Genomic DNA, 27981 nt, shown 5'->3' on the forward strand with positions numbered 1-27981 from the left:
CAGTACTGCTTAATTAATCAACGGAGCGAAATATGAGCAAAAATATAAATAAACCATTTCTTTACCTGTATCTCTCTTTACCCGTATCAGTTTTCTGACTAGCAATGTTGATGTCTACATAAATCTCACGGCTTTTTACTACCAATTACTTAAATCCATATCGGATGTCTGTAATCACGGAAATAGATCTTTCATCGTCCATGATTCCGCAGTGATCGCGATTTTACATACGTGCAAAAATTGAAGACGGCGGCATCGAGAATTTCATCTGGCAAATATTTGGCAATATTTGAAACGAAATAAACTGCAACATATATACACATGTATACATACAAAAGAGTCACATGAAAAATGTATCGTTGTGGCTCATGCAACACGTTTCAAGTCTGCAAGTGATAAGTCGTAGTTTCCGCATACGTCATCAATACAAGTTGGATAATCATTTTGTATACCATAGTCTTTCGATTTTATTGACAGAGAAATGCACGCACGCGCAAAAATATTTTGAAAACGAACAGCCTTCGTTGCTGTTTAAAAACAATTTGCTGTGATGCATCCGAAGACTGTGTCTCAGTTTAATGAGTGCGTAACCGATGGGTTCGTCATGCAACTCACAAAAACACGCGTGTCTCTCGTGTACAAATAAACAATTTGCGATTCGGGACAATCTACGGATAGAAAAGAGTGGTCGATGTGGTTGATGAAATATCGCGGAGACGCGTTCCTAACTACCGTGGTGCCAAGAATTCCGGAATGCCGCTTACATAGCACAAATTCTCGGTGGTCGGTTCGAAACATGCGATTCGCAGTATCCGGATAACACACCCGCAGTGTCGGATTACCATGGAAGCGCACGAGATTTCTAAATAAAACGTGAAAAACAAGTTTTAACTTGATGAGAAATTGAACAAGAATAACGCTCTCTCGAGGGCAATCTCTTGAACAATTTCTTCATAGTCTCAATTTCTTGCGGATCCTGCTTCAAGTCTGAAAATGAACATGCATCAAGGCTCCCCAAATATAATCCATCTACGCACGCCTGCTCCGGAGTATTATTGTCCGGTACGTCCCCGAAATAGCGCGTTTGTTGCGCGTTGAATTTTGCGCGCACGCGGTCGCACTTGTACCGCTCGGCACACTATATTAATAGAGCGTGCACTTTTGCCGCGCGCGCTGCGATGACCTATGCACGGCGTAATGGGACGCAACGACGCGCGTAACATCGCCGTGCCTCGAGATGAACGCAAAGATGGACGATGCATCTCAATCATTGGAATATATCCATCTTTCTATGTGTCTGCGCGCGCGCTTGTAAATTTTTGGTCAAGTCCGTCAGTCGCACGCGCTCAGTTTGCATGGCACAATTCCAGCGCGATGTATTCCTCGAGTTTGCTTTTTTCAAACTCACTTTTCCAGGATACGATTTAGTAACTTTTTCCAAAGGCACGTCGAATAGGCGTCGTAATATTAGGTGTATGCAAAAGTCTTAGTCTTTTTTTCCCAGCGCTCTCGTATCATTATTTAAATTTGAAATAAATTTTCGCTTTTTTACGTTTTTTTTCCAAGCGTTGTAAAAGATCATGCGTCAATGATTCAAAACACAATAGTAAACGTGATGCATATATTACGCACCTAAAGCGAAAACGTGCAAGAAAGAGTAAAACTTTTGTATATACGTAACATAATAATATATCTAAGAAACGTAACGTAACGCGAGAGAGACATCATCTGTACGTCGAGAAGGTACCGCGAGATGTGTGATACGGTGTCATTTGCGAAAATCAGTACCACCGTCATTCTCCCGTAATGCACGCGGACACATTAAATAACGCAGCCGGTCTCGGGCTAATGAAGCGCAACGGAGACGAGGTGAGTTTGCACATATCGAGTGCCGTTGCTATTTTTAGTTGACGCCGTATTGCGCGTTACATATTTCGCGACCACTATACCGATACCGCATGGTCGCATCAATTCCAACGATCAAGAACGTTGGAGATGTGTTCTATTATTCTATAATATCTGTCATTCACGCGCGAGCAGATGCAGCAAATTGGTATCTTGCACATTCAAGTGACGACGAATGTTAAGCATCGTGACAAACGTACGCGAACGTTGAGTGGTGAGACTCCTTGACGAGAGAAAACTCACTCGTTACTCTGAAACCTGAAAGGATAGCCGAACTTGACTTTGGTGAAGAGCATCTCACCTCACGTTGATCTTGGCAGACAACGCTCTTTTCTTACTTCGCGGACAATCGCGATATGTCACGCGATATGTCACGCGATATGTCACGCGTTCGATCATTCCAATTGAATCGCGTCGTTGCATCGCTCAAGAAACATTAAGTTTCCAGTCACCGAGAGCTTCATTCGTCAAATAGATAATCACGTTAATTAATGGCATCGGCCTATTTCCGTCAATTTGTTAAATTAACTCTGTTAAAGTTTGTTTCGAACAATTTGTATTGGCAACGAGAGAGCGTGAGATTATTTATAGGAACTTTTTGCAAGTTCTTCATCGTTCCACCTTCAATTCCTGAAATGGACGAGTAAATCGAGGTAAGCCAATTATACGTGACTCATTTCGTATATCGTGGCGATTCGCGGATGATAGCTCGCGCTCATCGACAATATGCATTTTTAAAGCGGCCGACGCGACGGACAAACCGAAATAACTCGAGGCAAGTCTCAGCGAGCCAGGATAATAATATGAATGAAATACTGGCAGCCGAACTGGTTGAGTAAGAAACTGGTGTTCCTCGAAGCCAGCTCACGCTCTTCCCCGTTGCCCGTTCCTCCGCTTCTCGCGTGTCGTTCGTACATCTCTTTCTCCGAAATTAGAGGAAGGCCGTCCGAGAGTTCTTCTGGCTTATCTTCACATGAATGAAGAGAGAACGTCCTGGCTCCTGGATCCGTGGACATGGTTAAGGTAGCTGCTTGGAAAGAGAAATTAACCACGACACATCCAGGTATCAAGTCGGAAATTTTCTTTTTCTAATATTGCAACGTCGAATTTGAACCAGATGAGAGAAGATGTATCTCGTGTGGGAGAACGGTCTCTCACAGATCGAGCTGTCGGCTGACAGAAATAGGTATATTGTTTATCCGGCCGCGGGAGACGTTTACGACTATTATTAATCGAAGGTGCTGTGCCAAGTCATCGAAACAGACCGCACTGTTGTACATCTCCCTCGAACCGATGTAAACATTGATAAATATTAAATATGCAGATAACGACGACGCTTTATCCGTTATCGGAAGCGGAGTCGAGGCGTGTCAAGCATTTTCCAAGCATGGTTTATAATTCGTTGGTTTTATAATACGCGAGCGTAACACCAGCTCAAGTAAATACTCGATACGAATACTCGACTTTTCGTTCAGTTTTACGCGCGTTCTATTTTCACCAGCGACTATTTTCATTGGGGACTTTGCTTCGAATCGAGTGGCCGCTCGTAACGCTAAAATGCGTGGCGTATAGGCACTCGACATTTCGCGAGCGTATTTTCATCGCGGTCGCGACCATATGGCCATATTACCGAAAGTGCGAGGCTATTTTCGACCGGGATTCACTATTCTGAGAGCTCGACGTAAGTCTCTCCGGGTTCGAAGTTTGTTGGGGGCGTCTGGCAGCGCGCAAAGTGCCGCGCAGTTTCACAAAATAAGCGTCTCTTTAGGTAACGATGTTCGGCGAACGCGTTTCTATGATGTCGATGCAAAAATTTCATCTAAAAGCACTCGTATGCACTCGTCCATTTCAACGTAATTCGTGCGCTTGTTCACTCGTACATAATGCGGAGAAAAGATGATGCAATCTAGTATATAATGTGCACTAAACATTAATACGTAAAACATTTAATGCACGACATTTATGCAATTAAATACACAAGTTTTACCGCAACAACACCTAAAAGTTACACGTGACGTATCATTTTTGCCAACATTTTTACGTATGTCGATACGTATACTTAATTTCTGGACGCTCGCAGTGTTTGCTTTTACTTGAAAAAAGATGTCTCATTTCTCGAAATAAATGCCACGTACTAAATCACCCGCTTGTGCCAAATTATCCCCACTGTCCGTCCATACGTGTATCGCGATCAATCCATGACAGAAACGTATCGTTTGCATTGTATGTACAAAAAACCATTGTATATAAAAAAAAGTTTTATGTTAAATCTCGCTCGGTGGCACGGAGAGTTTGGCTGGATGGATCAATCAAACGCTTACTCTCCAGCGTGTTTCTACTTTCTATGCAATAACAATAAATGTTTTCTACGTTAACGCATCTACGTCGCGCGACAAGTTATTCTTGCTGAGATTACGCCAGTTTTCTCTGGCGTTTCGTTTTCCGTGTCCAACGACGCGTCGACGTCATACCGCGTCGATCCTTCCTCCGGTATATTCCGAGCAGGTCCCAAAGCGATCGACGATATTTCGAGATATCTCGCGCTTCCGTCCCGCCTCCGAACGGTGCATCCAGAGACAGCCTCGCCCAGAGTTGGATAATCTCGACATCGCCTGGCACGTCTTGGCGACGTCAATGCGGAGGTTTCATTCATCGTTTCGTATATTTTCGATTTGTCTTGCCAACGTCCGTCCCCGGTTCCCCTTTTCGCTCGCAGGCCTCACTTGTTGCTGCACTGACGCATCATCCCCTATATATAGCCTCCGTCGAAATGGCCGACATTATTTTCGACGTTCTATTTCGCCGTCGTCGATCATCGGATCGAGAGGCGGTTGACGAGAAAGAGAGGGAGAGAAAAAAAGAACGAGCAAACGTCGCGCGCTGGCCTAAAGATAGCTCCAGTGAGGTGTCGCGAAATAAATGCGGACTTGCTAACCGACTACTGGTCAGAGTTAACGACTCGTCTCGTCTAAGAGATGTTGACGTTTGTTGCTTGCAAGCGCGGCTTGTACTCACACGAGTCTTTTCCTATTTTTACTTCTTATTTTTACGATTGGCTATACACAGGTTTGATCGGTTATACGATCGCGGGCATTATCCGCGAGCAGATGAACCATGCCGTTGCACGCTGGACCACTCGTTTCCTTGCACCATCTTTATTAAAAATCTACCGCGCAGGCGTTTCTCGACATTTTTCCTTAGGGATGTATGCGATTTGTCTGCTTCGCAGATGCGACCAATTGTACCTCATGGAGTAAAGGACTGATATTAGCAGTACAATGCAGATTCCCATCGCCTTGATGAACATTTGTTTCCGTTGATCGAAATTCTGCGAGGATGTCCAACTTAAAAATTCCACCATGTCCTTTGCCATTTGCGACGTTGTCGACGGGGTTCCGTCATTGTACTCCACTGCTCCGTCGATTAACATCTGAACATGATTCTATTGTCGTAATATATCGCAGCGAGTATCAAATGTCAGAATGCGAAAAAAAGAAAACGAGAGAAAAGTCTCGAGTTGGCGAATGTACAAGATAGTGTTTTACCTGTGGCATCCCGATTACGTTTCCCGGAAAGTAGACATTGAAATGTTGCTGGTCGGTTAAAGATATCCCCGCTGGCGGCTTTGTCCACCCTGTCAGCAAGGAAAATACGTAATTTCTACCGTTTCTCTTGGCAAAAACGATATAGGTGAGATCCGGTGGGTATGCGCCAAAGTTTACTGCTCTGGCCGCTTCCTCGTTCGGGTAAGGTGGTGGCAATAAATCGGACGGTCTTCCGGGTCTCGTGTAGTAATTTCCTTCCTCGTCCGGTCCATCTTGAATCTGTATTCGTTATTATATCATGCATGTTATACATTTCCGTGAGAATGTTTACATTTGTAATATCATCGCATATTAAGTTTTTTTGCCACCTACCAGTGTCCTCGCTACTTGTACCAATGCTACAATGTTTACAATAGTTATAGTATAATATATAAATAATAATTTATTTATTACTTCATACGTTTGCTCTTTTCTTCATGATAGTTTGTCGTCGCGTTCCCGGCGAAGGCCGAAGGAAGCTCAAGTAAATTACGAAAGCAACACGAAGAGGAGGCGAGATTGCGAGAATCCGGCACGCGATAAATTCAGATTTACCTCGTACTCAGCGGCAATGGCCTTGACCTCGTCCTCCGTGTGCGACACGTCGATCAGATCCATGAATCGCATGTAGCGCAGGCTGTGACACGTGTAACACACGGCTCTGTAGACTTGCCAGCCCCGTCGCACGGCCGAGTGGTCCAGGGACGTCAGAAACCCTTCGAATTCCCAGGGATAACTGGGCAGATGTACATCGGGGCCAATGGCCTCGACTGATCGGTTCAGGAGATACAAAAGCGTTCCGCAGGTGGCACCTGTGCCCGCCAGCAGCACGTTTAGACAGTTTTTCAGAATCCTCTTTTCGCGCTTCCACGTGCAAACTCTGTCGAATCGCTGTCGATGAAAGCTGCGTCTCGATCGTAACAAGAAACAGTTCCTTATCAAAAACGTAGCCATTTTTTGCCGATGTCGATTATCGAGTGCGGGACGGGAATAACAAAACAATCGATGATACGGTGAATCACGCATCTCGCGAGTATACATAGGGTGTCGCGTACTGTCATCCAAAGCAACAGAGAGAGAGGATTGTCGCCATGAATTTATGGCGTGCCGGACTGCACCCACTATACTGCACGCTATACGATCGAGTGCAGGGTATCGGGAGAGACAGGAGGAGGAGGAGGAGAAGGAAAGAACGTTCGACGACGATCTATAATTAAAGGCATTCGCGTCCCAGTATCGTAAATACTCGACTTGGCTGCTCGAGGGGCTTCTTGTATGAGTAAAAGGAAATTGAATCCGCACACGCGCACCGCTTTGTGCAAAAATTCGGGTGATCTTTTAAACAAGATGTACTCGCAGCATCGAGTGGATCAATTTTGCATTTGCATTCCATTATGTTCACTGTGTATCTTATCGAATGTGTCGGGCGAATATCTCGCGTCGTTCATTTTACAACTACGATGAAAGTCGGGAGCCAACTGAATCCGATGAAATTAATTGGAATGTCACGTCGTACTTATCATAAATCAGTTAGTGCTCATCGGTCGCGTAAAGACGACTCACGTCACAATTTCAAGAAGAAGACGGAGACGAGACGTCTTGGACGCTTTACACATCGAAAATTGACGTTTCCTGTTGCTTTCGCTAATTCCGACGTTGCTAGACTTTGCCAGACATCGCGACGATCCTCGAGCATTGGGAAGCTCGGAGGACGGGAGGAGCAAAGCAAGTGCATGCGTCGTACTTATCGTGTGCAATTACGTTACACAACGTCGTTACACAACGACGTTTTACAATAAAGGCACAAGCCGGGTGTATTTCCGCGCCGCGTTATAAATAAACTACTCGGTTATGCTTGGCATTATGCATGCGCTCATATTGGCGCTGGTTACGTTGCGCGTTACACCCGCAAGTATACGTGCAAACGACCATGTAATGGCGATCCAAAGGCGCATCTTTTCGACTCGCCGCGCGTTTTATGATTGTCTGTCCCATATTAAACGTTCTTGATGTTCTCGGACTGAATTTATTAGAGGTGTATGCAAAAGTTTTTTAGTCACTTGTTCCATGTTTTCGCTTTAGGTATATAACATGTGCATCGCGTTCATTATTTCTTTTCAAAGTTATGTTTATCGTTAAATCATGACACGTGACGTTTTACACATTTTTATTTCAAGTTTAAATAATAATAGCAAAGCGTAGAAAAAAAGATTAAAAGTTTTGCATACACCTGCCAATCGCGAAACATTCGCAGAGATCAACTTTTCCGAACGAGACATTGCAAAACGTCTCTTGCATATAAACGTACTTTTTGGTACTTCGATATTTCTTTGCATAGTCAATAGCGTAACATGGCGTTGATTCTCTTTTACTGTATTTTTCTGGAAATGATAAAACTAGAAAAAAAACGAGAAAGAAAAGAATAAAACGTTATATTCGCAAACCATGTTAATTGACACAATTCGTCACGTATCCATGTTTGTCGTTGCAACTTTTATATTCGGTACACCGAAATGGCGTTTAAGAGAGAGATTAATTAAATTGATTACAAAGATTCCGTTTGATTCGATCTCCATCCCCCACTTCGTCATTGTGCGGTCACTCGACGACGAGGAATAGTGACGCTCTGGAATTAGGTTGTCTCGTGCATAATTAATGAGCTCATTCCTTTTCAACAGCCGCCCGATGAAGATTATGGTTGATTAAGAATTTCGATGCAGGCCGAATCTTTGCTGCGACCATTCGGGGACGAGATCGTTTATTTTTAAGATTTAAATACACCAACGAGATAAGAAAGAAAGTTTGGAGACCATCCTGACATTTGCATTATTTACCTCCGGGGTATAAGTAGAAAATATGGCGTCGTAGTCTGCACGACGCGGCGGTCAATATACTGTTGAATAATTTACATATGGTCGCGTTCTCAATTTATTTCCTTGCGGGACATTTTCGCGCGCGCACGTTTACGAGTAAATATGGAAAGGAATCGTTGGAAATGAAGAAACGGAGGAAAACGTGTGGAATCTGTCGATTAATTGATTTAATGCAGGAATCGCGCGTCGACTACATCACAAAGAGAGAGGAGAGAGAGAGAGGGAAAGGGGGGATCGAACAAGGAGTGAAATTATCTTGCCACGTCTCGAAATTGAGCATGGTTCATTATCGAGACGACATGGTCGAGTGATTTTGCGAGGTTTAGCGGAATTTTTGAATTTTTCTGTCACGACACCTTGCTCGCCGATTGAGTTTTTGCGTTCTTTTCTCTGTATCTATCCTTTTACAATATTTATCTTGTCCCGGAGGAGCTACTTTCTACCTGTATTTTCAAGCTGGCTTAACAAGCCATAATTTTCGCGGCTGGAATAGAACTGGCTTCGTCGTTGTCGTTGGTGAGCTGGCTACAAATACATTTCGCATAATAATAATAACGATCCGTGTGCCGTTACTCGTCTAATAATAGATAGGATAGTATCGATCGACACCGCGCTACCAAAGACGATATTTTGCGGCGTTCCTCTCTCCCCATCGTATAATCTCGGTTATTCGCGTTCGCGACGCGATCGCACGATCCGCACGATTTTACAGACGCGATTAATTATTTCCACATAGACGGCGATTATCGGAATTCTCTTTTCTCGGGAATGCACCTTCAGATTCAGCTTAGATCAAGTTATTCTCATGACGTTTCTGATATTCGTCTGTGGTTACTGATCTGAACTGAATAAGAAGAAATCATCAAATCATTACTCATAAAACTTGATAATTATATTACACATTTACATCAGACTGAATAATAAATGATCGTTTTCGACAAATCTCGAAATTTTGTCCTTTATAGAAAATTTGCGGAATAACATATTCCGAATTATCCTGGAATAACGGCACAAATGGATAAAAACGGATCGGTTGATCGACTTATCGAGTTCGAAAAAAGAAAAGTTTCTCTCTCTCTCTGTTGCACTTGCGTCTTTTTATTCGCGACTAGATTATTCTTAATGAACGCGACGCTAAAAATAATCAACTCTTGTCGACGGTCGTCCTGCGAAAAGTTACCGCGCGTCCAACGATGGATGGCAAAACCGTCCGCTGTTATCGGCTGCGGTGTGAGTGCTGACGATAACGCTATTTATATCGTTCCTCTACACGAGGCAATGCCGAGGAAACGCACGCGTCCTAAAGATTGACCGAGCGCAAAACTGCTGCCGCAACGCAATTACAAGATTAAATGATTTTATGTCCAATATTGGGTCGAGCTCTTCTTCGTTTCATCTATAAAGAATAAAGATAGCATGTATTAGATATGAAAGATTTACTCATTTTTTGCAAAATTTTTTGCATGATATATCACACAGTCACTATCGTTTTTCAAAGTTATGTTTAACTTATCGTGACACATGACGTTTTATAAACTTGGATGGCAACTCTTCAAAAACGTAAAAAAAAGTGAGAATTTATTTCAAGTTTAAATGATAATACCAGAGCACTGGGAAAAAAAGACTAAAACTTTATTATGTATACCTATATAACCTAATATAATCGTTTCGAATTCTTTTTTCTTGCGAGTGAACTGATTTCGTCGCGAGAATCAAATCTGAAGATGAAGTTTTGCGGTGTTTGCGTTGTGGCAACGCTACATGCTATTTTCTGCCGATCGGTCTCGAGAGAAAGCAGCGGAGAAAGAAGGGATTCTGTCGCAGTGAGACGATCCGATCGATGCGGATGCGCGTTTCCGCGCGCGTCACTCCGAAACGAAATATCTGCATTCAAATCTTGCGACGAGGTAGATTACGATATATTTGAAACGGTTCTTTTGTTCTTTCGAGCTTTCAAGCCGTTTGAGATTTAGCGTACTCTATTCTTGATACTTTTCGAATTGACGATTGATTGATTCGCGGGTTACCGTTTACTGCCGAGCATCTCGCATGCCACATCGAGGCCCGGTATTGGTTTAACGCTAAATGTGCAGATTAATGAATCGGGAGTGCGAGGCGCGTACCGTTCGCTCTGCTCACTCCATCCACCCCTCACGTGGCTATGTGTAGTGTTCCCATAGCAGCATTGACCGCTTCTATTTATATAACGCTCTCGTACCTTCACCACATCCCCACGCGCAACGTCTTCGCGCTTCCATCAACCTCCCATCCACCCTCTCGTTCTGCACGCGCTCGTGCTGCGCTCGTACGGAAATATACAGGTAAAAGAGTATACGCGCGCGCGCGCTGTGTACGTGTGCGGGGCACACGCGCATGGACGGATCATTCGCGAAGGAAACATCGACTTACCTAGATTCCCATCGATTTGCCCTAGCCACACGAAAAGAGAAATCGTTCGAGGGGGATGGAGAACAGACAGAGTTATTTTCAGACCTGTAACCAGAGCGGCCGAATGCGCCTTTCGCGAAACAATTTCGAGATCATTTTTTTTTCTTGCCGCTTAAAACGCACATTTCAATGCACATGACAATGAGAATAATGGTGATGAGGTTGGAAAGCACATTTTGTCTTTTAGACGTTTCGCCGCGCGATACACGATGCGCTCTCATCATTGGGGTACGATGTGTGTATGCTCCAACTTTGAATTTGGCTACACCTTCACTCGTCCAAGTAGCTGAAACGTCTGTAAATAAAAGCAACTTGACGGACTCGACAAACTCCTTCGGTTATTTCAAGTCACGTAACGACGGTAACTCTTTTACGACAAATAAAGTCCTGATTATCGGCAAAGTCTGGCCGAGCACTATTAATAAAACCTATGCGAACACGTGCAACTGTCTTTGTACTGTTTTTTAATAAACGATAACTTGCTCGCCAAATATAGTAGAGGGCGGTCATAAAGAAAGGAATAATTCCATTCGGATATTTCAGGATGCGAGATGTACCGTTTGACCTTGCTTCGTTAGCGTAAACCGCCACCACTTTTACTCTAGAGATGCGCATGCATGGCTTCTACAGGTGAACAAATCAATTTTGTCGATCCATCCTTTGGAATTTTCGCGCGATGTAGTTGCGAGCGGCGTAGTGGCTCGTGGCAATTTTCGTAACGAGCATTATCCGACATGAAAATCTGCATCTTCTAACAGGGCAGGGGGAAGGGAACAAGTTCGCGCGAGGATCAGATGGCGAAAGGACGCTCTACAGCTGAACGTAGGAAGGTCAAGGTCTCTCGATGATGGATTAACGCGTAGTACACGCGTCGCACGCGATTTAGAGAGGTCTGGTGCACGTGCACGTGTTCCCTTCACCAAGCACACGCGCAGGGTGGTAGCGTTCAATTCGAGGAATTACTTGCTCGGGTATTAATCGCCGGAAATTAGTCAAAGAAACTTTCGTTTCCAACCTGTCACGTGTTGATAGCTTTTGCTCATCGAGTAAAGTCGGTCTAACGCGCATCCTTCAATCCTAGCGTATCGATTTGAGGAAAATTCTCTTGAACGCGCATCGTACTCGTGAAACCTCTCCACGCGACGTTGTTACCTCTTGTCGGACAGCGGGATTGCGTCGGTATGGCAACACCCGTAGCTTTCGCACGATCATTTATGGAAGAAGCAAGTTTTCTTTGAAAAGTGGGTCGACACAAGTCCACGGTGCTGGCATAACGGTGGTCGGCGTCGCGCGGAGAAGAACGAGAGCAATCCCGCTAGTAGAATCGATGGGAACGACTCGTATTCCCTGGTGCGCTACCTTTGATTTCTCGAGATCGAATCTTTTTCATGTCACACGCAAGAACGTATCACGACGATTACTCGTATTCCGTTAGCATATGTATACAAAAGTTTTAGTCATGTTTGGCACGTTACAAACTTTGGGTGCCTTGGAAACTCTTGAAAAGCGTAAAAAAGCGAGAATTGATTTCAAGTTTAAATAATATAATGATACGAGAGAGCGCTGGAAAAAGAGACTAAAACTTTTGCATACATCTAATGAAACCAGGTCCACAACGCTCAAAAAGGCTGTTATTACGGAGTCGATCGATGTCGACATCGACGACACGATATTTGGCCGAGCCGCTAAACTAGCGAAGCCTTGAATATTCGGAGCATCGGCACGGTTACACGAGCAGCGTGCCCCGGGTGGGAATAGCGAATTTGCCGCATACCGCGCGCGCGCATGCACACAATCGACCGTACACACATTGACGCGCGGCCGTCCTGATGCACACAAAATAGCGGCTGTGCGTTTATTTTTGTCGGCTCCATTTATTTTCGCCCTCTCGCAGCGCGTGCTTGCCGAACGCCACTTGCCAAATTCGTTTGTCAAATCTTTTTCGCGACTCGATTCACATTGGATGACGGATTGCCAGGAATCTTTGCAAGAATATTCCATGGTAGAGCATACATTTTGCGTACACTCTACCATGGATGGTATGGAGCATAGATGCTCGATGATCAAAGAAAAGAGATTTCATTTCGACTAATTCGCGTGTAACGAGTGCGATGAGGACACGTTACATCACACAAAGGCCGCGCATACACGTACATACATACATGAAGAGGATGGACGAAGCAGGAGGATCCATACGTTGTTGAAGTCTATTCAAGACTCGCCTTTGGTAGTCTGCCAATTCTATTTTCTCGAGCGAAGGCGGGTTCGCATTGTGCCCGCGCTAATTTTGTTACTGCCTCGCTGTGTTTGTACGTGGGTGGTAGTGCTCCTTCGCTGCCGATTCCATTTCTTCGTTCTCGTTGTCGAAGAAATACGCGAGAAAGTCGCGCGGCATTCTTCTCTACCGTAACAAGTCCGATATTTTTCCAATAAATTATCCGTCCTATTATTATCAGTGGACAAACTGGGCAGTGCTTTCGCCAATGTTAATGACGCACGTTAAGGAAGTCTGCGCGGTCTGGGAACATCTTCAAACGTAGATCTATCTAACGGGTCCTGTTAATGAAGAATCATCGTTTGTCGCGATACTTGTCCAGCTATTCGTAATATACGTCGAGTTTTCACGTGCACCCCGTGCGAATGAAACATGTCCGAGGAGGATGAATTCCAACATGATTGGTCGTGACGGTAAGAGTTATCGCTAGACACACTCTCGTGAAAATTTCAATTCACGACGAAAGCGCAGCCTGAAAAACACGTCGATCGATCGCGCGCACGAACGTTTCTATTTTTGTCCGCTCGGCCGTTGCTGCAACGACCAATGTTGTCATCGATTACTTATCCCGCACTGCTCTTTGCTGCATTTTTCATTGGCACTCGCGTAAAATGCTTGAAATGCGTCGCGATGAAAACTACAGGCGTCCTCCCTTCCGTCTCTCTCTCTTCCTCCCTTTTTCTTCCAGATTTTCTTTCATTGTCCATTTAAAGCGATTCGCTTTAGTAGAGTAGAAATTGCACCCTTGAATATCGTGTAAGCGAAAATAAATACAGCTTTTATCCAGACTGTATAATACTTTATTGCTATAATACTTTTCACGTATGACATACTTGAACTGGCGCGCCAGACATTTATCATCCTTTTATGCGATAATAAATGCGAGTTGCTCCGGAACCTCGACAAACCCAGCAAGCAAGTTGATATTTTCCCATACGTAACCAGCTGAAATGTCTTGCGAAAAACACTTGATGCTCGTACCTACTTACATCGTTACATTTACTAACTGCTTATTTTTATTTAGGAAAATTTTTAATTTTTCTAATGATCGCTCGTAGTTACGGATTTGTTGAGTATCTGAATATAAATTTTCGATTAAACTTTCTCTAGATTTCAGTTTTGTTTTTACCAAACGATTCGTTTCTCTGGCTCACATTTTGCGCCATTTCTCGTACCAAGTTTCTTCCTGTACGGTATTATCTCGCCTACGATGTTTATCAAGCGACTATTTTAATATTATGTTAATTATGGAATATTAATTGAACCTGTTTTTCCCAAAGTCGAAATTGAAAAAACGATACTTTACGCGTCTTCATACCTTGGAGGGATGAAACATAAAACTAACGTTGGTCGCGAACGTTTAGCACGCGAATCACAGTCACGCTCGGATTTTGCGGAATATACTTCGTCAAAGCTTTGCAACGACGCAAAAACTGACACAGATTGTTCAGCGCAAATTAGTCCGATATTAGTGATACTCGTTTCGAATTTCACAACAGTCAGGATTGAATGTATTGCGTCGATTCTAATCTAGAAGGTACATCATCGACCATCAATTTCTATTCAATCTACTCTTTCTCGACAGTCTGAGATAGGCTTAAAGCCACAAGAGGAATGTATCGTGAAGGTTGAATTGGAATCAGATCCGACTCGTTACGCGTCGTGTCGCACGCAAATTACGAGATACGTTGGATTACCAATGATGAGACGACTCCTTCTTTGATTGTAACAAGTAATTCTCAACTCGATTAGACTTTTGCTCTCGTCAGCAGCAATGGCTCTGCTTTGATCTCATATTATATCGTGTATTTACTTTGGTGCTCGCGCGCGGCCACTGATCAAAGCGATCATTCGTATAGTGGAAAGATCGGTAATCAAAGTTCGCTCGGTCGGCGTTTCTTTTTCGACGTTGCTTTATTTTTGCATTTGCTCTCATGTCTAGCCATTTTGCGTTGCGTTTTACAATTAGACGAATTAAACCCGATATTTCGTAACTATACAAACATCGTGACAGCCTCTGTTCCAAAATCGTAAGATTCTTGGCAATTTTTTCGGAACTTGCAGGCGTGTCGCATCGTACGCGCGCTTTTCGCTTTCTCGAGCGTTTTTCGAGCACGACAGAGTGCACGATGCCGTTGCACGCGCGGTTCCCGTCACAGGTCGTTTCAAAGGTGGGAAGGGGGTAGTAAACATAACCCAGATTCGCAGACCGGTGGCGCCGAACCCAGCAGCAGCAGCAGAGACAAGGGTGAACCAATAACCTAGCCTAATAGCACTGTGTGGAGAAGCCAACGTTGCTTCTCCCTCTTTTTCTCGCAAAGGTCACCCTAGAGGAGTCCACGAGCTGCCGTTGCTATTTATAGCGACCATCACCTCGCTCTCCTCCGCCCTTTGCCTTCCTCTTTACCCTTACCTTCACAGCACCTCCCACTTTGCTCTCCCTCCTCCCGTCGCCCCCTCTCAGATCCTTGCCATCGTCTCTTCCCTCGGACTCCTCGAACGCCACCCCTGACACGTTTCCACCTCCCTGCTCGTCACCGCCGTTCTTCGATTGTCGTGCCAGCCTGTCGTCCCACTCGGTCCTCCCACACGAAAGACCTACGACGGCTATAAATAGCTCGGCCTCTCCTTACCCTTCCCCGCACGTCCCATATCCCCACCCTGGCCGACGCGAATCGAGCGAGAGTGGGAGTGGCAGAACGGTCCCTACCTGTTAACCTATGACGATGACGAGACGATGACGGCGCTGACGACCGTTGGCGGGAACGAATATGGATTCGCCGAGCGAAAACTTGCTGCTTCTCTCGCTCGTTTAGCTCTTTTATCGTCCCGAGCAGGATTGTCTTGCGGTACGATTCTTCTTGTTACATCCAATAAGTTACCGTTTTCACTGTTGTTATATATTTTGCGCGTCAAAGTAAGGGGATGAATCAATATCGAGATGGCTGTCAGAAATCTCGATCATGATATCGATGATTGATTGATTCCCTTACTATTTACGTTTTTCCTTCAAGGCCTTTATTACAATTAGGATACCCTAATGGCGCAATGAATTTCTAGGCGCATCGCGCGACAGTATTCCGATTTTGGGTCACGCACGCGCGAAATATTAGGGTTTCCCCTAGCAACACATCACGATCACGCTTCTTCTCGCCGCATTGTCTGCTGTCTTTTTCGTCGCGTTCGCTCAGTGAGTCAGAAAACGGCGCCTTTCTCTCTCTCTCTCTCTCTCTCTCTCTCTTCATTGGCGATTTTTCCGTCAAGTTTGCACTTTTGCGCTCTTACGTATCTCGCGCCCGAAACCATTCGAGAGTTCACGTTTCAAACAAAATTGTCAGATTTCTTACGAAGAGATTTCTCTTCTCGCTCCGCTTGTTCACCGTCGTTAGACGGTTTTACCCTCTTTCTCGTTCTTTTTCCTCGTCGATTTACGTAGGTTCGTCTTTGTCTGCCACTCGCCTGCCTCGGTCGGGTCTCTTTCACTATATTCCGAGGCATGGAAACATCGGCCCATTCGACGAGCGGCGAATATTAACGCGTGTTTTTACACGTGTGGACGTTTATTTTTGTCCGTATTTTTAGCGGTTGGTATTTTCGAACGAGCCAGTCACTATTTTCGTACTAGTATGCACACACATGTGCGCGCTCTACTACCGCGAAAGAGTGCTCGCCTAACCGAGCTTTTCTCCGTGGCGCGACACACTCCCCGATTTCGCTCATTTTGGAATCTTTATTCGCATTCGCGTTACGCGTGCACGAGTAATAATTTGCCAATTTTTCACATATTGGAATCACACAAAAAGATTCTTTTCGATTCTTTTTATAAGTAAAAATAATTTTTTGTCTCTTGTAAGCAGTTTGGCTGCTGTGGCGCTGCTGAAATGCGACAGCACGTATATAATAAATGCAAGTTTTGACATACGTGTCAATTGCACAAAGTGGAGTGACACTTTGCCACCACTAGCACCAGCCACCCTGGAAGCGATTCGTCTACGACGAGATGCGCGCTTTTTTAAAAGAGACACCGGTCGGCTTTTTATAAAGACGCGTATTTATACTCGCCGGATGGTCTCACGCTGAGATCGAGACGACTCGCGATCCTCACTAGTCTGTTTTTTCATGTGACTCTAACGGGTCATACTGGAGTTGTCGATTTAACCGTTGACGCCACGATTTCGTTGGAAAAGCTGTCAAAAAACGGGAAATAAAACTGATATATCAACGATTGATTTTTTGATTTTACAGTATCGTAGAGATTGACACCAAAATCATTTTATGGTTTTCCGCCAAATGTTTCAAATAAATGAATGTTTACATTTCATCGTTTAAATCGCTTTCAGATGCCCATTTTTGTAGAAAAATATTTCCGAGTAAACGGACAGTCGGTGATGAAAGATCGATTCCATCTTTTGGAATTTCATCTTCCGTATCATCGAAAGAGCGTGTATGTATGCGTGTATGTATGCGTGTATGTATGCGTGTACGTGGCAGCAGCTTTCGCGTGTCCAACCGTCCCTCGAGGGGTGTCATACCGAAGGGGTGAAAGCTAGTTGCAGCTAGGTAAGCAGCTAAAAATAAAGTCGGTACATCATATCGAGCGATCCGTTATAAATAGCTCGAAGCAACTGACAGGTTCTCTACGTATCAGACTCGCTCGACTTGCCGCACTATCTTTCACACCAATTATAAAAATACATCATTACGTGGTTTGCGACGCGCATGTACGTCGTACTGGGATTATTTTGCCATTCCGATCTGCGTGCGTTCCGTAGCAAGTGTACGAGAGTAACGTGAGAAAAAGACGTGGAAAAGGAGCACGAAATCCCTCGCGCGCGAAACGAGGACCACGACGCAAATAGAAACGGCAATTTTCCCTTGCATAACAGCAGCGTGGTATGGAGCATGGAACGTTACACTCTGACCGATTTCTATTCAGCCGATGTGCTTAACGGTATTCAGCTCGATGGATCGATAGAGTTTCGGGCGGGTAACGGGCCGAGGCTGAGGGTAGAGGCGAGGGGAAACACACTCGCTTCGTGCGACCTTGCTCGCTATTTTTGGAAGCCGGCACATGATTGGAAGATGGTTCTTTTTTTTTAGCCAGCGGTCGGAAAAAAGATTCCACTGAGTCGATCGAATTAGATCGGCGAGGGTGTGGTGAGGTAGGAGGGATCGAGGGGGGAGGGATCCGTGAGCGTGAACACGCGCTCGTCAAAGATGCGCGAGGATGCGTGATATTACGCGCGGGAAATTTGTCACGGTCAAACAACGACTTTTTTTCTTGTTTCTCACTGTACAACATCATTCAGCAGAATTGGTTCGTTATCTCAAGGAGCCGAGGAGGAGCAACTTAAAAGTGCACGGAATAATGATAAGAATGAAAGAGAATGTATTGTAATTCCGTCGACATGCACAATCCGGCCGAAAGCTTCACTGACGACGAATGCAGCACACGGGTACTTGCTTTCTTTCTCGTACCACGACCGTACAACGACTACTCGATAATCTGCGCAGCAGTGTCATTAATTTCGGTGAATCAAAGCGGACAAAACAAAGGGCCGGTGATAATTTTATATTTATCTTCCAACGCTAAGAGGAGTTGGATTTTAAAGGATCTCTTTGAAACTTACTCGTTCAATTATCCGACTTGAGAATCGACCGAAGAATTGCTGCGCGTGGTGCACATCCGGGGTATCTCACATCGATACGTAATACGTAACGGAGGATATAACTGCAAGAAACATATCGATCTTTTATTTCGAGCGCGTAATAAGTCGAGCTTTACTTCCCCGTGATTAATCGGATGTACAGTAAAGTACAACCGAATGGAGCGACGCACGTGCCAACCGCCTACGTCTGCGTCGCCCCGTGTAAACCGTGTTCGATTCTCGCGTCACTTGCTCAGTGCGTTCGGTAGACACGTGTCGCGAGTCTACGCAATTATCATATAAGCTTTGCTCCCGTGCATTTGTCACGCGAGTCATATTTTCGAACGTCTATTTGTGCGGATCAAAAGTAAAACGTGATGGACATTTCCATCGTAGCAAAGCGTAACGACTCCGTGTTGTTGGTAGTTTGATTGGTCCGATGCGCATTGCACGTTTTGCAAAGTAAGCTTCCGTGAAAATCTGCTGATAATCGCGAGTCTCTATAAACGTACAGAAGTTGCACATTTGCGCAGTTACACAAACGGTCCGTCTCTCGGCTCTCGGGTCGCGAGAGGAGGGAACGCAACAACGCCGAGTCTCTATAAATAATGGTGGAGTCTGCGGCGACGACCGCGCGGTGGCGCAATGGCGCGGACGTCGCGCGTGGTAGGGAGCGTGCGACGCGACCGCGATGCAGTTCCTTCTCGTGCGTCGCGCGGTTCGTACTCGCCTCTGTTGATGCGACCTTCGTCTCGCGTAACAATCGCGCGGTAATCAACACCGTTTCCCGAGTAGTGACGCGCTGGTCCGCGATCGCGCGGCCACTCTCGCGCGAATCTCGATATGCCGCTGCAACCGTGTTGTGACCGTTGACAGTTGTCGTCGTCGTCGTTCGGTGCGATAAGCTGACGAGTGTGCGCGCGTTTATGTGTATGTGTGTGAGACCTAGCGTGCGAAGAGGTCGCTTACTCCGAGAGAGGACGTTTGACGCGTTGACTGGCTGGAATCGTCATTTCTCTCGTGTCGGGAATTACATCGTGTAAAAAAACGGAAACGCCGCGTGAAAGGTAAACGGAGAGACTTGATTCTTTTTCGCGCGAATGTGTCGGGAACGCGCGATGCCCAGCACAGCCGCCATATTTCTGTGATTTCGCGGAGAGCGATGTCGCAACGAGCGGAGCGACTGGTTGCCGACTGTTCACAGACTTTTGTCTCGTGTCCCTCTGAAACGGAACTTGCTCCATATTTCCGAGTCGCGTAAAACAGCATCTCTCTCTCTCTCCCTCCTTTGATTCCGAGTTTTACTCTATCAGCCCAAGCCAAGATCGCGTTTCGCGACAATTTTCGTGATGCGAAAATTAGTCGCAGTTGTCGCTAAATGCGTGTCGATGATACGAGCGTTTCACGCAACTCGATCGCGGAGCAAACAGCGAGAAAAATGCTCCGCGCGCAGAAAACACCTGTTGTGTACGACGCCCACGTTTGATGTCGCGTCGCGCTTTAGCGTCGTCACATTGAATATTAAATGCTCTTTAATCCGTTACGATCCCAATTTATTATTACGTTTCCATATCGGTATCAATGTTCAATATGATTTCGATATATTCGTCATGAATGTGTTAGCGATGTCGTGCTATACCTCCACTTGCTTCACCTACAACATTTTGTCAAACGTTATCGCCATGTGAAAATTCGAATAATTTACTTGTGTGCACGCGTATTAGGCGTGCAAGTTAATTCGTTGTTTCTTTTTGAAGAAATTGAGCTTTTAGTTACTTTCTTCTTTCCAAGAGGGGGTTTCTCAGCTGCCCTCTGCTTAGATGGAGAAAAGTGTTGGAAAATAATGGCGAATTTTTCGCAAATTGATACGTTGATATGTTGATTTGTGATAAAGAATTTCTTGAAAAAATACATTCGAACAAATTATCCTCAACACCGACATGAATCGCGACCGCCGAACAGAATAGAGGTACGTGTATCGCGCGTTGAACGAACAGTGCTTATGGTTATGACGCATCGATCCCTCTGGTCGGCTTAACGTACAGGGAACGCTGAACAAAGTGACCGGTCAACGAACGAAAATGGCACGAGACGCGAGTGCATCGAGAAGGATTTACGCACGAGCCGCATTGTGTGCAATACCGACAACGATAATGTTTGTCGAGAATGAAACGTTCACGCAATTGAATAACGATGTTTCCCAACCTGCGTGTAAAAGTCCTCTTGCGCCTTACGAGAACGAGTCGGCTGACATTTGCGTCGGTTGGAAACGTTTAATATCTCGATGACCTTGTTCAGCCGAAAACTTATAAATAATGTCGTGCGTACTCGCAAATACGATCCATCTCGTACGTTGGAGTTTGCTCATCGTATCTTGCTCAAAATTATTGATTTATATTTTAATTTTATGCGTTAATACTATCGCGCAAACGATATTTGATTATCGAGATATTATGTATAATCAGCTGGCTTTATCGATTAAATTAGCAGTATGCCGAGATGTGCAATTCATAATAATTAGATTAAGTGGATTCACGCTGTATGGAATATCAGATTCTTTCGCGTATTGGACGCGTGTGCGCAATCGCGGTTTGAACGCCTATCAGAAAAGACGACAGGTTGTCTTTTCTTTTCTTTTTTTCCTTTCTTTCTTTTTAATATACCGTCATCGATTCATCGCGTGTACGACTGCAACGTGGAAGCTATAGAATCTTACTTCCGAGTGCCATGTGTGCAGTCGCGTAACCCGCATGTACATGTATATGTATATACATATGTATATACATATGCGACATAGAAAGTTCCCCTCGTAAAGCACACGATATCGCACGATGCTTCTTTCAGGAAATGATGGCTCGTTTGTTCTCCTCGAGCTTCGCGACCCATATAGCGAGTTGTCGCAATTGCACTCGTAGACGACGAACGGACAAAATTTTGAGTTTCTACTTTTGTTAAAGTCAAAAATATCAGATTCACGACGGTCCCTGTGTACTGACACGTGAAAAATCGCACGTCGAATTTCGAAATTGTTGGCGTTTATTCAACTAGAAAGAAATAGAATCTTGAGTAGAGTTTTAAGTAGTCTTGGGTAGAGATAGGTACACAGTCGAGACCGAAAAAGAGAGCACGAGCGCGCAGAGAAACAGAGAGAGAAACGTGAAATGTACGTAATTTCCTATACCGAACGTGAAACCCTACAGGGGTACGCAGACATACCAGTTAAAGACTTGACTTTTGATCGATCGCAGAGTAGCGCGATCGTTGGATTTGCTCGAATAGATAGCATTTTCCGCCTGATTGAAACTATTTTGTGATACGCTATTAAATTACTTGAATGCTCTATCAACCAGCTGACTCCAGGTGATTTATTACGTATTACAATTTGTTACCAAATATTCCGAGGCAAAAAGATTAGCGGGTATTGCGTAAATAGAAATTCTGAATAAAAATTTAGAGCCAGATAGCGACGTGAAATCTCGCTATTATTATATATTGGCGAAATTTCCACCTCTGCCCTATACTCCTACCTGTCAAATAATCCCCTTATGCAATATTTGGTATTTACAAACTCGAAGAGTAACCAACATTTTAATTATTTATTCGAACCGTCGATATGTAACCGCGTTCCACGACTGACGGTGACTGCGCTAATGTATATAGCGCGTTAGTTTCCGGTTTTTCTAGAGAAAAATGTCGATTCAATCGCCAGGGCTGTAGCTATCGTACGCGGCGCGGTGTGTTGGATAAATTAATGAATTAACAATACCTTGTCGTACACACATACACGTTGCATTGGAACGCTACGTTGTGCACGGAGAAGAAAATGTGTAGCTGCAACTTTCCTCTCCCGAGTATACATGTACTTTCTTCGCGGTCACCGCGAGGAACACGTCACACGCGATTCCATATGCGCGAATGTCTATAGCTCGTTCGTGCCACGTGCCACGTTTCTCATGGAGCTTCCGATGTCGTATCGTCCAGGAAATCGATGGGATTTTCGAATTATTGTACGTAAGAGTCGCATCGATCCCGCGTATCTCATGATCACGTGAAATCCGCAAATGGTCCGTTTGCTTTGAGTTAGTGAGAGGAAGCAATGTTATTCACTTGTCGACTGTGGAAGAATTGCGAAAAATTGCGTTCTCAATTTATAAACAAGTATCATACGAAAAAGATTACATAAAAGAATTTGTTTAAATGTCGATTCAATTACAAGTAATAGTGAAAAGTATTATATTTAATGTATGTTTGTCAAACATTTTACCCATATTTTGCACGTTTTTGCTTTTAGGTGTATATGATATATGCAATACTATTCAATATTTCATTCAAAATATTATCAACGTATTTGTTCTCGTTTTTTACGATATTTGCCCATCTCTCATGAGGTAAATTTCAAACTTCCTTGTGCGAAAAAATGTTTTCATATCTCAGTCATTTTCATATCTCGAAAGTTAAAAAAAGTACTGCATCGATCGGAGCAAATGCTAAAATCCGAAGGCGCCAAGTTGGGTAAATATGCGACGTGCGGATAAACTGTGTAACCCAAACTTTCCACATTTCCAAAATGGTTTGCTGAATACGATAAGCATACGTAGCATTTTTCATTGCTCATCGCATTCACTATTGTTTTTCCAAGTTATGTTTGTCGTTAAATCATGACGTTTTACAAACTTGGATGCTGCAACTCTTGAAAAACATAAAAAAGCGAAAATTTATTTCAAGTTTAAATAATAATAGCAGAGTGCTGAATGAAAAGACTAAACCTTTTGCATACATCTAATAATAGTGAAAAGTATGTGAATTGTATTATATGTTCTCGTATCGTGCGTATTTGGATATTCAAAGTAAACGAGAGTCTTTCACTGATTCGTGTCTTTTAATCTCTAGACACAATTTGTCGTTAATATCGATTATCGGCGTGTCCAGCCTCAGGACACACTGAAACGAATGTGATGGTGGTAAAAGGGAGAGCAGACATCACTCGATCTATAATATTAATCGTTTTGCGTCGCAAGGTTTCGACGTCTCGACGTGCCTCAATCTTTCTGTTCGGCATGCCATTATAATCGCCTTTGGCGCTCTGAGGGAGTCTTCGCGTATAGAGACGGTTGGATTGGAGCAAGTTCAACATCCCACTAATGGTACAGGTTCTCCACCTCGGCGAGAAGAACGTTCACGCGAGGTGGTTATCACGGAGAAAGAGAGAAAAAAGCTAGATCGAACGTACGCGTCGATAATTTGGAATGTCAATATCCGATCGAAAGCAATGAAAACGTTATTTTTCTCACGGAAAAGTGAACGACATGTTCTATTCATCACAGCAGAATGCGCGAATTATTTGTTCCGTTTGCTTTTTAATTTGCAACAAAGTATTACTAATACTTGACATTAGTAATGTTTTGTCAGTCATCACGCGAGTATCTTGCTTACCTTTCAATGCTGCAAGCTTGCTGTAACTTTGCTATGACTTTAATCAGACTTTGGGCGATCTTTGTTTCTTCTCTTTTCTACTTTTCCTTTCGCTCGCGAATCAATTTCTGTGCCGTGTCGATACGACTGCGCGACAACGCGACTGTGCAACAACGTGCACAGCTTTTTATCCAGTTGCCTGATACTATTCGTATCATGAAATTTGTCGCGTTGGATTTGTTGCATGAACTATACCGAAATGTATCGAGCAAATGTATGGTATTTTGACACACAAGGTTTTGTCGGGTTTAATCTCTGGCTAGGTAATAAAGTAACATCGATGACAGAGGCCCGACTCTACGAGTCGGAAAGGTTTGTATGATGAAAGAGAAGGAAAGGAAACGCCGGGTGACGTCATGGCAGTCATTCGCGCCACTTAAGCCAAGTCAAGGGATCAATTTACGACGTGAATGGTCAACTATACTTGCTTCTCCCAAACATTCCATCCTCCAACCTCGAAACCCCTTTCCGCTTTCGTTCACATCTCGGCCATTCTGAATCGCTGACAAACGATCAAGCGTAGGGCGAGTTGCATAATGCGTGTCGAGAGTTAGTACGTCAACTAATGAGACAAGCGACAAGCACATTTACCGTTAGATCGTCATTAGATGGCCATCCTGATGGTACGCATAAAAGATTCGCGTAAAAGATTCCGCAGGCGGAGGTGGAAGACAGCTTCAGAGTCTAGCTCTCTGTCCCCTCGTCGGTCGCTTGTATCTGCCATCGCGGTCATTGATCTTTCCTTCCCTTTCGTCTCGCATCCGCGGAAAGATATCGAGGAAGATCGACTTGTCGTCCCACGTGCGTCAAATCTCGCGTAGTTCGCGAGATGTTTTCTCGGAACCGCGCCCAATGAAAGTTGCACAAGAATTGGGAATATTTTAAATTTCTCCTTGTCCGAGTATACGGTAGAAGTCGTTTCGTGAAATCCGGCATGAACCATCCACATAAATCATTGTTGTTTATTAAATAATAAATTATCATAAATTCTCTCTGTAGGTGCCATTAAGAAATAATATCGTAACATGTTGAGGACACGATGCTTCCTCGTGCGATTTAGTGTAGCTTTGCAAAATACGCGATGAATGATGTACGAATGATCCATGACTCGCCAATATTTTATTCCTGCAACCAATCGATCGTACTATTTAACCTTTAAATAGTCAGTCGGCGTCAGCAAAAATAAATACGATATATAATATATGATTCGGTGAACACTTTGGTACGCGTCGTCGGAGGCACAAAATTCAATCTTTATTCTTTGGCATTTGATGCACGCGATCCTTGAATTCTTGGTAAAAGATGTAGTTGTGATTGTGTATAAATATCGACGATGATTATGGTTAAACTCTGCTGCAATAATCAACAAGAGATCATTCGCGGCACATTTTGCTTTATTTTACGTCAGATGAAAATTGATGTGATTCTCCTTTATTCTCTTTCTAGATCATCTGTTGGATGCGTGAAAAGAGCGGTAAAGAGCGACAAACGCAGAGAAAATCTCGCCGATAAGACGAGAGTGGTGATTGTAAATTACTTGTCTTTAGAAAAACTGTCAAAGTGGATCCGCGCCTAGTGTCGAAAATATAATCGGGTTTATATGTATGCGAATTACGAGTGTGAAAACTGGTGATAAGTAAGACAGAGAGAGAGAGAGAGAGAGAGAGAGAGAGAGAGGGAGGGAGGGAGGGAGAGGACGATGCGTCGCAGTGGACGCTAAATATCTCGCTGGATATACTACTACCTAAAACTGTGGCATATGGCCCTGGACTATGGTACTACCACTCACAATATGCACCACACAAATCAACTAGGTACGTATGAAAGGTGTGCTTGTAATAGCTTATAAGAGTAATATAACAACCCAGCTGATGTTTCCGCCGAATCTTTTATTTTCCGAGTCACCTCACCTAACTGTCATGAGATTTGAATTTGACATTTCCTATTGCCGATTCTACTCGGGCAAGTTAGATGAGGTCAAATTTCGTTGAAGGAGATTATACGAAATAAAAGCTCACTCAACAAAGCGGAAGAAAACGGCGTGCACGTGCATGAGTTCACGTTTCAAGAGACCACGTATACAAATGTCATTCTCTATATATAGCGAGTGGTCATCTAATCTTAGCGATCGGCCACCAGCCAGAAACACGAACAAAAAGATACCGAGACCCCTTCTCTGTACGCTTGCTACGTTTGTGAAAACTAATAAGGCGCCTTTTATTATCATTGAATCGACCAATTAATAATTCTCTAAATAATGTAAATAATATCTGAAAAATAATATCCTTCATCTTGTATTGCCTTGTCAACCACTTCAGCTTGTTCAGTTGAAACTTTTCTATTAACGATTTTAAACTATAATTCTATAAACGATTCTAAAGAATACCGAAAAATACTAACGGATTCATCATTGGCGCCAGTGCCTAGAGTTTTTAATCAAAAACGTAAGAGATGTAAGATAAAAATGGAGCTCTTGAAGCTGTTGCAGGCATTTGTGATGCATCATAATCTACTGTGATCGCGAGCGACTTATCTTCTTTTTCAAGTCAGAATGAGTAATGTAATTTTCATCGCGTGACTATCTCGAATCGTTTAATTATGTAGCCGATGCCGCGCATGCGATGGTAAAACAATTGTAACACAGGTGCAACCAAGTTGCTTCCAAGAAGAGTCGGTCATATCTGGATGATGGAGAATAATTGGCCGTGCAATTACTAATTCATGATAAGATTCTTTTGGATCATGTGCGCGATAACTTTATACATATTTCATTTACATGTGTAGACATTGTATTGTAGGCAAAATTCTCGTTAAAATGTATAATATAATTGCGTGCGCGTGTGTACGTGTATGTACACGCGTACGCATGCACTTTGTGCGCTTCGCTCTCTCTCCTTCTCATGCCAGTTCCATATTTATACGGCTACGTACGTCGAACTGCTTTGAGGTTGACCTACACATCGACATTTACTCACTAATAATAGTCTTGCTGTCAGATTATTATCGTGCATATCCGCGCGTATACGTAATGCTTTGATATATTTATAATATTCGCGTTACGTGACGTTGTCTCCGGATATCGTTTCGTTCAAATGTCGTCAACATTTTTCCGTGCTCATCTTCTTTTACGAGATTTTATTGACATGTGTTTCTTAAAGTATCGATACGAGAGTTTGCATTAAACTGAACTCGCATTGCACGTGTTTCGTCTTTCATCTCGCGTAGTTCGCATCGAACTGATCAACAGTCGGGTCGAGGATGACGAGAAATCGTGCATGTAAATTAAATATCAAACAGGCGGATGTCAGTTACACGGCAGTGCCGATGTCGCCGGGATCATTGCCAGATTCATCGCCGTTTCTCTTGCCAGTATCGTCAGTGAGCCGCATCGCGGTAGCTAGAAAAGCGCTGGTAGAAGATTTCAAAGTTTTTCCTAATGTACAATGATTAACAGTTGAATTATTAATTATTTATTTGAAGAGAAAAAGAAGCTATTGTTTAAACGCCGTATCGAGATGGACGTAAAGTTTATCGCAATTACCGAGTTTAAGTGCGTACATCCGCAGAGAACCTTTCGTAGGTGGTTGCTCGATGTTGCAGTGCAATTACCTGAATTAATGTGGGCTTTAATTGTCGTTACTCTAGGCATCATGACCGCATGGTCATGCGCGGAACGACACTTTCTCGATACAAGAACGTTTGCAGCAATTGCAACGATGAAAGGAACGAGAACGATACGTTTTAATAGTCGAAATGTTTCATTTTCGCGCATACTA

The 27981-nt window shown here is 43.8% G+C and overlaps 2 protein-coding genes across 15 annotated transcripts in view; one reads left to right on the top strand and one right to left on the bottom strand.

Annotated features, from left to right (window-relative positions):
- LOC105279183 (histone deacetylase 4) overlaps positions 1 to 27981 on the top strand; it is a 52912-nt gene that overhangs the window by 3908 nt on the left and 21023 nt on the right. For 2 of the 12 annotated variants that reach the window (XM_020031603.2, XM_020031605.2), the window contains exon 3: positions 25652 to 26019. The exons of 6 other annotated variants lie outside the window; for them this stretch is intronic. In XM_020031603.2, coding sequence (XP_019887162.1) covers positions 25965 to 26019 — 55 coding nt within the window. In that variant the 5' untranslated portion in view covers positions 25652 to 25964. Of the gene's footprint in view, positions 1 to 19469; positions 19801 to 25651; positions 26020 to 27981 lie in introns of those variants that run through there. 4 more of the 12 variants (XM_011338780.3, XM_011338781.3, XM_011338788.3 and 1 more) reach the window with 2 other exon arrangements.
- On the bottom strand, positions 447 to 10507 carry LOC105279184 (cytochrome c1-2, heme protein, mitochondrial). Of its 3 annotated transcripts, XM_011338792.3 has the most exons (4): positions 9543 to 9610; positions 6045 to 6393; positions 5451 to 5729; positions 447 to 5347 (listed from the first exon to the last, which is right to left on the bottom strand). In XM_011338792.3, exons 2-4 carry the CDS (start codon positions 6114 to 6116, stop codon positions 5072 to 5074), a joined length of 627 nt encoding a protein of 208 aa, XP_011337094.1. In that variant the 5' UTR covers positions 6117 to 6393; positions 9543 to 9610; the 3' UTR covers positions 447 to 5071. The 3 variants fall into 3 exon arrangements, with proteins under 3 accessions (XP_011337094.1, XP_026831053.1, XP_026831052.1); XM_026975252.1 differs by having other exon boundaries at positions 447 to 5335; positions 6045 to 10507; XM_026975251.1 differs by having other exon boundaries at positions 6045 to 9758.

The sequence above is a fragment of the Ooceraea biroi genome, chromosome 2 (genome assembly GCF_003672135.1).
Source record: "Ooceraea biroi isolate clonal line C1 chromosome 2, Obir_v5.4, whole genome shotgun sequence".
Taxonomy (NCBI): domain Eukaryota; kingdom Metazoa; phylum Arthropoda; class Insecta; order Hymenoptera; family Formicidae; genus Ooceraea; species Ooceraea biroi.

Excerpts from the sequence above, each read along its gene's own strand:
- LOC105279184 (XM_026975251.1), bottom strand. The coding sequence starts at position 6,530 with ATGTATACTCGCGAGATGCGTGATTCACCGTATCATCGATTGTTTTGT. Across the intron at positions 5,730-6,044 it reads CCATTGCCGCTGAGTACGAG|ATTCAAGATGGACCGGACGA; the intron begins GTAAATCTGAAT and ends TAACGAATACAG. Across the intron at positions 5,348-5,450 it reads ACGTAATCGGGATGCCACAG|AATCATGTTCAGATGTTAAT; the intron begins GTAAAACACTAT and ends TTACGACAATAG.